This window comes from Penaeus japonicus, unplaced genomic scaffold (genome assembly GCF_977035675.1).
Source record: "Penaeus japonicus unplaced genomic scaffold, GWHDUDI00000001_assembly GWHDUDI00000013, whole genome shotgun sequence".
Taxonomy (NCBI): Eukaryota; Metazoa; Arthropoda; class Malacostraca; order Decapoda; family Penaeidae; genus Penaeus; species Penaeus japonicus.
Genome location: NW_028234415.1, coordinates 19,382,525 through 19,392,524, shown reverse-complemented (window position 1 = coordinate 19,392,524; position 10,000 = coordinate 19,382,525). Strand labels below are relative to the sequence as shown.

The window sequence follows — 10,000 nt, the reverse complement described above, 5'->3', positions numbered from 1 at the left end:
CCAACACTTCTCCAATAACCTCCAAAACCCCAAGGAACAACCCTCACTCGAGGTTTGGAGCTCACGACCGGGATTCAAAGGTGGCGCGCCCAGCCGGACGTCTAACGTGGCAGACAAGCGAATGGCTGCGGGGGGTTACCACCACTTTTATCTCGCAACGACCACTTGTTGAATGGCTTCTCCCCAACAACCATTAAGTCGGAACAAAGCTCAGAACGAGAGCAAAATTTAGAGCCCTTGAGAGCCAGTGAGGAAGCCCGCCCTGCGAAGTGCAGAAGGAAATAACTCGAAATCAGGTCCTCCAGCGCGGTGGTCGGCCACGAAAACCCCTTTTTGAAAGGCGCTGAGTTGGAAGGGGGAAAATCCGCCCCAGAAATCGCATTTGCCAACCACCGCCCGGACCTGAGACTGCTGTGCACCTCTGCCACGCCCGCGAATCCTTGTTCTAGGAGAGAGCAAGAGAATTCCCGAGAAATAGGACCTGAAGTAGGGAATCGAGTCAAGTGGAGAGGGACTTGTGGGGCGCCGCCGAGAGAGAGAGCGACAGACACACAGACGCCGGAGGAACCTCGAGGAGGACACAGCTGCTCGCGAAATGCAGAACCAAAATGAATTCTTGGGAAGAGCGGAGGACTTCGCAGACCAGGTAAGGGGGTCAGAACAGAACCTAGGGGAAGTTTAGGAGTGGTTTGCAAGGGAATTCAGGTCCAGGAATGAAGGAAATAAGGGGTTTGTGGCCGGCTCTCTGGCATAGGCTTCGCATCCCTGACTTTTTTTTTTGACAGATGTCCACAGCTGACCTGGTTAACTGACCTGTTAGACATCCCGAGATCTTATGCATAGGGAGAAATGGTGTTTTTTTAGGTTCAAATACTGTCACGGGTATCAATCGGGTAAATGTAGAGGATTATATTGAAGTTTTGACAGATGTCCACAGCTGACCTGGTTTGCTGACCTGGAAGGAGGTGCTAGACCTGTTATAATGGGGGGGGGGGGAATCCGGGTCTTGTTAGGGGTTTCTATGAGCATTTTTCCTTCTTGAGTAATTATGAGGTGGGATTAGCAGTTGAATTTAATGTTTTGACATTAAATTGTGAGGGGGGTTGGAGTGTGGGTTGAGATTGTGAGGTTAGAGGTTGGAATAATCCTAACATCTTGTTACCTCATGTGATTCTCTTTTATTGGCATGATTCTAAAAACCATGCGATGTCTCGTGCGCCTGGACTAACATGTTTTGAAAATGAACTTGTCAAATTTATCGTCTTGAAATATAAATGTATTGACGTGTGAGTTAAGAAAGAAAGAGAAAGAAAGAGAGAAAGAAAACAAATTATGAATGTTTTCCGCAAGTGAAAGGGTAAAAGCCATGATGATTTTGCCATCGAGAAAGAATAATTCAAGGCGTGTTCTTGACTGTGCTTGAAGTGCCACGGGACTGGTGATTGGGTGGGTATTCTCTGTCTTATGTAATAAGTCCTCTAATATGTTAAATTAGGCCAGTTGATTAAGAAGAATTAATTATTTCAACAATAAGCAACAGAAACGTATTTGAAATAGGCTTTGACGAGGTATTTATGTAGTGTTATATGATACCAGATGTTTTTGCTTTTGGCAGCATGGTTACTATGAATAAATGCGAATTCTAAAATGATTAAGAGTTTCTATCATATATGAGACACATGTATGTTGGATGTGAATTAATTTCTTATTGGATAAATCAATTTTCAATTATTATAGGTGATTTAGGGGAATTTTGAAATCTGAGAAATGTAAACGTGAATGTTTAAAGTTTCGGGCAATTATGGAGTGTGGAAGATTTTAACAGAATAAAGATGGTAATAATTGTCTTTTGATAAGGATTAGTAGGGTGTTCCTTAAAGCAAGAAATTTGGCTACATAGTTTGAATCGTCTTATTTGACCGGCAGTTGTTGAAGTCGGCACTTTGTGTGTGTTAACGTCAGGGCTATTTTGGCTCAAAATGGTCAAAATGCCGGGGTATTCTAATGCATAAGCCTAATGCCTTGACTAAATATCTTGTCGCTGGCGTCTGACCCAAAAACCACTAAACGTGATAGCAAGTCAACCGGCGTGAATGGGTTAATACGTTTGTAGCATTGATATGAATTATATGTTTGGATGGAGCTTGCTAGTATATCATACTAATTCACAAATACCTAATTTCTCGACATTATACAAAGGTTACGGTACTTTAACAAATTGGACTGGATGCTGGCAGACCTTAAGCAGTCATTTTTATTGTATGTCTGAATTTTGAGTTTGTAATTTCTTTGGTATTTAATACATTGACAAAACGACTTTTCGCATTCAAAGTTTGTTAATTAGGATCTCTGGTGTAATTTATTGTTAGATTAATCAGGTTGTTCAGATGTTATAGAAATTATTAGTAATCAGAATATAAGAAAAATCATTAGTAATCAGAATATAAGAAAAGCCATTAGTAATCAGAATATAAGAAAAGCCATTAGTAATCAGAATATAAGAAAAGCCATTAGTAATCAGAATATAAGAAAAGCCATTAGTAATCAGAATATAAGAAAAGCCATTAGTAATCAGAATATAAGAAAAGCCATTAGTAATCAGAATATAAGAAAAGCCATTAGTAATCAGAATATAAGAAAAGCCATTAGTAATCAGAATATAAGAAAAGCCATTAGTAATCAGAATATAAGAAAAGCCATTAGTAATCAGAATATAAGAAAAGCCATTAGTAATCAGAATATAAGAAAAGCCATTAGTAATCAGAATATAAGAAAAGCCATTAGTAATCAGAATATAAGAAAAGCCATTAGTAATCAGAATATAAGAAAAGCCATTAGTAATCAGAATATAAGAAAAGCCATTAGTAATCAGAATATAAGAAAAGCCATTAGTAATCAGAATATAAGAAAAGCCATTAGTAATCAGAATATAAGAAAAGCCATTAGTAATCAGAATATAAGAAATAAAATGAAAACATATAACAAGATTTTTGAAATGTTTAAACCCCTAAAGTCTTAGGATTGAGTATATTGAGACTCAACATTCAATATGAATTTGTAGAACATATGGTGTTGGGTGTTGCTCCCAACTTATGTGAATAATGGTAACAATTGTAAAATAGAGATTGTTGTAATATATTACCTGGAACAGAATAGAAGCAAGGTTTCATCCTCTCAATTCAGTATCTGCTACTCATTCCCACTTCCATTTAGCTTATCTCTCCCCACCCCTCCCACAAAACTCCTCTAATAGTATTAGGTTTAACACTTGTCTTGTGGTTTCTATTGAGATTTTACTTTATGAATAGATATGTATTGTATTCCTCCCTCTCCTCCCTCTCCTCCCTCTCTTCCCTCTCTTCCCTCTCTTCCCTCTCTTCCCTCTCTTCCCTCTCTTCCCTCTCTTCCCTCTCCTCCCTCTCCTCCCTCTCCTCCCTCTCCTCCCTCTCCTCCCTCTCTTCCCTCTCTTCCCTCTCCTCCCTCTCTTCCCTCTCCTCCCTCTCTTCCCTCTCCTCCCTCTCCTCCCTCTCCTCCCTCTCCTTCCCTCTCTTCCCTCTCTTCCCTCTCTTCCCTCTCTTCCCTCTCCTCCCTCTCCTCCCTCTCCCCCCTCTCCTCTCTCTCTCTCTCCTCCTCCCTCTCTTCCCTCTCTCCCTCCTCCTCCCTCTCTCCTCCTCTCTCCTCCCTCTCCTCCCTCTCCTCCCTCTCTTCCCTCTCTCCCCTCCTCCCTCCCTCTCTTTCTCCCTCTCTCCCTCCCTCCCTCTCTCCCCTCCTCTCCTCCCTCTCTTCCCTCTCTCCCCTCCTCTCCTCCCTCTCTTCCCTCTCTTCCCTCTCCTCCCTCTCTTCCCTCTCTTCCCTCTCTTCCCTCCTCTCTTCCCTCTCCCTCCTCTCTTCTCCCTCTTCCTTCTCTTCCCTCTCTTCTCCCTCTTCCCTCTCTTCTCCCTCTTCCCTCTCTTCTCCCTCTTCCCTCTCTTCTCCCTCTTCCCTCTCTTCCTCCTCTTCCCTCTTTTCCCTCTTCTCCCTCTCTTCCCCCTCTTCCCTCTTCCCTCTTTTCCCTCTCCTCCCTCTCTTCCCTCTCTTCCTCCTCTTCCCCCTTTTCCTTCCTTTCCCTCTCTTCCCTCTCTCTTCCCTCTTCCCTCTCCTTCTCCTCTCTCCCTCTCCTCCCTCTCCTCCCTCTCCTCCCTCTCCCTCCTCTCTTCCCTCTCCTCCCTCTCCCTCCTCTCCTCCTTCTCTTCCCTCTCCTCCTCTCCTCCTTCTCCTCCCTCTCCTCCTCTCCTCCCTCTCCTCCCTCTCCTCCCTCTCCTCCCTCTCTTCCCTCTCCTCCCTCTCTTCCCTCTCCTCCCTCTCCTCCCTCTCCTCCCTCTCCTCCCTCTCCTCCCTCTCTTCCCTCTCCTCCCTCTCTTTCCTCTCTTCCGTCTCCCAACATTATTCAGCTTCAATGCTTCTCTATCCAATAACTGGCTTACCAACCTAGAATATACCTCATGTGTGTAAATTCAAGGTTTTCAAAAATAAAAAATGAAAATTGTCATTGGTAGAAGGTGAGAATTTAAAGCTATTTGCTGGTGAGCAACAATACAAAACAGGATTTGCAATTATTAGGGAATTCTGAATCATTATTTGACAGCTTGATTTTGGCAAATTCATACATGATTATTGAGATTTTTTTTGGGTCTTGTTGACAGAAAATTTTGATTGTTTGAATTGTAGTTTATATTCCTAATGAGGAGGAGGAGTTGGAAAGAAACTTTATTCAGGGGGGGGGTAAAAAAGTTGGATGAATGTTATTTATATAAATTTCTGCTTTTGTGCTGTGATATATATGATATATATATATATATATATATATATATATATATATATATATATATATATATATATATATATATATATATATATATATATATATATATATACATATATATATACACATATATACATATATACATATATACATATATACACATTACATATTTTATATATTATTTATATATATATATATATATATATATATATATATATTATATTGTATTTTTATATAATATAAATTAAATTTTTAAATAGAAATATTGTTTGAAGTTTAAGTATATTTTCAATATTTTGGCTTTGTCACGGAAGGCAAGAACTTTCAAAACCAATCTGTTCCAAGTACAGAGTTAGTTTTGAAGTGTTTTATTGTTATTTAGATTAAATCCTGCCTCTTTTTTGCCTGTCTTTGCTATGATTCTGTGTTGTCTCAGATAACAATTGATAATGTGTATGCATTATGTAATGATGTTTGTTTTGACTAATGGATCAATATATGTACTTTACAACATGATAAGACTTGTCATGTTTATTTTCTGAATGAGATAGAAGTTTGGAAAAAATAACCATTATGTAGATGCTATTTTTGTTTGTATTTTGACTGTCAATGAAAACCTTGACAGACTTTTGACAAAGATGTTTATTTTAACTGAACCTTGACATGTGTTCTGATAAGGATAGTGTAGAGTGGTATCTGATATATGAAATGAAATTGAAAACTGTCCCAATAAGATAAGCGTCCACCCTTTTTTCCCCTCTACTCCCATTGTTTTACGGTTTGTTAATGTATTCGTAGTATATTTATTTTTGAAATCTTTTTTGTGCCCAGTTTCTGATTGTTCAAATTTGGGCCACACAAAGCTAAAACAAAACTAACATAATGACCATAAAGGACACACACAAGGTATCAGACAAAAATGTTATGAGGTACAAGAAACTATTGTATACAGAGATATTTTGTAGAAAGGTGGACCAACAAAAAAAAATGTAATAATAATAATTGCACATTTGTCTTTTGCCAAAAGCCAACAAGATCAATATTATATCAACAAAAATACATTATGTATGTCTGATATAATTTGGGAAGCGTCAAATACATCTCTTGTGCAGTGAAGTTATTTGGTCTCATTTTTAATCTACATTTACATAAATTTCTCACAATGGCAACATCTGTGGTGATTTCTCAAATAAATAGACAGTCAAGATGCATCTTACCTAATGTAAATAGGATAAGTTTGTTGGTCTTTTCCAGAGTATGAAGTGCAGAGGCTGTGCAGTATAATGCTAAGCAACTAACCCAGGATTTGTGTAGACATGAGATTTATCTGTTGAAAATGAACTCTTGGAGTAATTATTTTGTGCTTTTTAAAGAAATTTCAAAATATAAGTTCATGAATGTGAGATTGTTAGTGATGTAACTGGCTTTACAGTAACACAGCATAAGAAACTGAGATCAGTAATAAAACCAAATGTTCCCCTCAACCTCATAAGAAAGGGAACCTCTTTCCCCCTTTGCTCCCTCACCCTAATTCTCCTATTATCCTATTTCAGTTCCTGCGGTACAGCAAGAACTATTTGCCGCACATAGCCAGATTATGCCTGGTGAGCACCTTCCTAGAGGATGGCCTGCGCATGTGGTGGCAGTGGCATGAGCAGCGTGAATACATGGACATTTCATGGGGTTGTGGATACTTCATAGCCACACTCTTTGTGGTGATCAACCTGGTGGGGCAGCTTGGAGGTGTGTTCATGGTGCTTTTCCGCAAGAAGGTTGAGGTCGCGTGTGGACTGCTACTCTTCATTGTCGTCCTGCAGGTGGGTTGCAGTATTTTGGTGGTCTCGTGCCTTTGTCATTAGTAGTAGTATTGCTTTTTGTATTATTTGTTACTCTTATCATTATCACCATTCTATTCATCTGTATTTGTTTATTTTTTCTTGTATCTGATATTATTGTATCATTATTATAATTGTTACTATCATGCCCCTTTGAATTCTAAAGTTCTCTTTTTATATTTGTATATATATATATATATTTTTTTTCCCCCCAGTGTTAAAAAATAGTTTTGTAGAGTTACTCAAAATTAATTAGAAGGACCTTACTATGAGGTATATTTCCTAATCCCTGAACCTAACTCAAACAATATCCTTCCCAGACCATTGCATACCAGATCCTTTGGGACATGCAATTCCTGTTCCGTAACTTAGCCCTGGTGGGAGGCCTGGCGCTGGTGCTCGCCGAAAGCAAGAAAGAAGCGCGGTCTATTTTTGCAGGTGTCCCCTCTCTGGGAGAGAACAAGCCCAAGACCTATCTCATGCTGGGCGGGAGAATCCTGCTGGTTTTCATGTTCCTCACGCTCGTCAGATTTGAGTTCTCTGTGATGCAGGTAGGTGAAGTTGGGGTGGAGAAGGGGTGGTAGGTTAAAGGGGAAGGGGGTGGATAACTCGGTGTATTTATGTGAAATGCATTTCTCTGGTTGTCTGAATGGTTGTGTATATGTGAAGTTGTCTTTTGAGGTTTTGTTATTCTTGTCTAAGTTACAGAGTAAGGATTAGATGATTGGGCCTTACTCTGTAACTTAGACGAGGCAACTTGATGTGATAGTTCTGATTTACAAGAGCAGGAATGGATGTACACTTGCTGGACCGTTATATTGCTTAGTAGAAGTGGTAGGTCATAAGCAAAGTTTTCCCAGCAGGGAAGGTACTTTATATGAAGTACTCCTTATTATACTCTATACATGTAAAGTACTAATAATTGTTAAATACCTATTTATGATTATTTAACCTGTTAACGACCTAGGATGTGTGATATGTCATGTAGTGGCAGCACTTGCCGTGATATCACATCATGGGTTTTTGAATGGCTGGCATGCTTGGTGATCATGTGCATAGTGGGTGCCATGCCGGAGTGGACGTAGAGCCCCGGGTGTTAGGCCTGTGCACATTGAATACCCTTGCACTAAGACCAGGTGGAGCCAAAACTGCTCTGGCGCTATCGGGTTAATGTCAGAATGATAAGTATATTGTAACTACGAAAGCATTCAGTTATATGTGAATAAATGCTGAGTACTTTAAAAATGATGGAAAAATAATCTCTTCTAACCAAACTCCTTTTGCTGACAGATATTCCAGATTGTGATTGGTGGTCTGCTGATGGCCCTGGTGGCAGTTGGCTACAAGACGAAACTGAGTGCGTTCCTGCTCGTTCTCTGGCTCAATGTGTTCAACATTTATGTGAACGCTTGGTGGTCCATTCCCGCGTACAAGCCCATGAGAGATTTCCTCAAGTATGATTTTTTCCAGGTAAGGCTTGCAATTTTTTCTTTCTTTACAAAAACAGATATAAGTTGATCTGAGTGTTTGAGTTTGGAGTGGGATGAATTTACAATGGGAATGTGCAAAGTAAATGGACCTGAAAAGGTTCAGGAAATGTCTAAAATTTAATTAGTTGTTAGTAATTCAGATACAGCATTTTCAATAGAAGGATAAAGATTCAATAAGCTGATTCTAGGCATCATATTTTAACTGGTGCAATACTAGGCTAAAACTTGGTTTATGTAAGCTGTTGGATTAAATTAAGGCAAGAAACTTCATACCTTTTGTTAATATTTTGATACATGAATCATATTGCAATACACAAGTTCTTGATTCATTTCCATAGATTGTACTTTCATTTTTGAAGACCGTGGGCTAATTTCCATATTTTACATTTGTTCTCACCTGGTAATTTTTCTCGCCTCCCTCCCCTCTCCATCAACTTGCAGACGCTGTCAGTTATTGGTGGTCTGCTAATGCTGATTTCGCTGGGTCCAGGAGGCGTGAGCATGGACGAACACAAGAAGCAGTGGTAGATTGTTATTCCTTCCACCTCCCTTTCCCATATACCCCTACCCCCCTATTCCCTTTGTTTTTAGAAAAAGCCACAAATGTTTTATTAGCATGAGTTTAAGTGTTAAATCCCTCCAGTTAGCAAGAATATCCCCCTTCTTTCCTTTTATTAAATTTTTATTTATTTTTTTGTTAATTTTTAAATAATTTTTTATTTTTTATTTTTTTACTTGTTCTTATTCTTGTTTTATACAAGTGAGAGACTATCTGTTATACTATTGAATGATAAAATAAAGAATAAGCCGAGCAACCGACCGCTCTGTACATAGAAAATGAAGCCCAACTCGACAGGATGTCCTGCCATGCTCATCTATGAGACTTTGAGCTTCCCTTTTAGCGTCCTTTTGCACTGTGTGCGGAGGAGGATGAAGAAATTGCTGTGTCGGTTGGCAAAGGAACTGTTTTTAAGATTGTTTTTGTAGCAATTATATTTCTGTTTTAAGAATTCTTATTTTTTGTGTATTAATGATGTGTTCAGTTGATTTGCAGTGGTGTACTGTAGAAGGGTGTTATTAACTTTATAGTGTACATTCATAATGAATGTGTAAAGGATATTGCTCGCATTCTTGCTCTTGGCTTTGCGCAGTGGGTTTTTTTTTTTTTTCTTTTATGGTGTTTGGTGAGAAGGCTAACAAATCGTGGAGGTGGTGTTGAGCCTAAACTGTTAAACTGTGCATACGTTTACAGCCTGGAGAGGAACAAGTTTGCTTCCATGTTATAAATTTTAAAAATTCTTGCCACCTCTTTGGGGCTTCTGTCACGTTTTTCAGGGTTCTAACTATTTTCTCATGTACCATGTAAGGATACAGTGCTATAGGATGGATGGTTTTAGAGCAACATCGCAATTACCGGCAACACAACTTCTTGTTTGTAGAATTTACTGTCATAGTCAGCCTTAGCATATTGCTTTTAAGAATTTGCTAAATAAATGATTAAACTGGCAGTGCAGACTGTCTGTGATGTGTCCCACGAACAGGTGGTTGTGTGTCGGGTCATCTTGATTTTTATAATTTTATGTCCTTGGGGATGGAATATGGCCCAACCCCAGTGCACAAGGGGAGCTGCAGGTCCTCCAACTACTTTGTTTTTTTACGATTTATTTATTTTATCATTCTTAAACTTGTTAGCGTGTTTGATTGTTTTTATATATGCATATATCTCGATCTCTGCTCCCATGCTTCTAGATTTTCCCAGTTCCATATATGCACAGAAACATTTTTCATGTGAATTGTAAGTGAAGTAAATATAATAATAATAAATCTTTTAAAAATAATAAAACCCAGAGGGCTAGTTTTGTAGAAAAATGTTG

The 10,000-nt window shown here is 39.0% G+C and overlaps 1 protein-coding gene across 1 annotated transcript in view; it reads left to right on the top strand.

Annotated features, from left to right (window-relative positions):
• Positions 1–85: 85 nt before the first annotated feature.
• The window catches only part of Surf4 (Surfeit locus protein 4), an 11,206-nt gene continuing 1,291 nt past the window's right edge, over positions 86–10,000 (top strand). The window contains exons 1-5 of the mRNA XM_043019382.2: positions 86–646; positions 6,355–6,618; positions 6,957–7,187; positions 7,927–8,106; positions 8,568–10,000. The exon at positions 8,568–10,000 is cut by the window's right edge and continues 1,291 nt beyond it. Coding sequence (XP_042875316.1) covers positions 596–646; positions 6,355–6,618; positions 6,957–7,187; positions 7,927–8,106; positions 8,568–8,654 — 813 coding nt within the window. The 5' untranslated portion in view covers positions 86–595 and the 3' untranslated portion in view covers positions 8,655–10,000. The remainder of the gene's footprint in view (positions 647–6,354; positions 6,619–6,956; positions 7,188–7,926; positions 8,107–8,567) is intronic.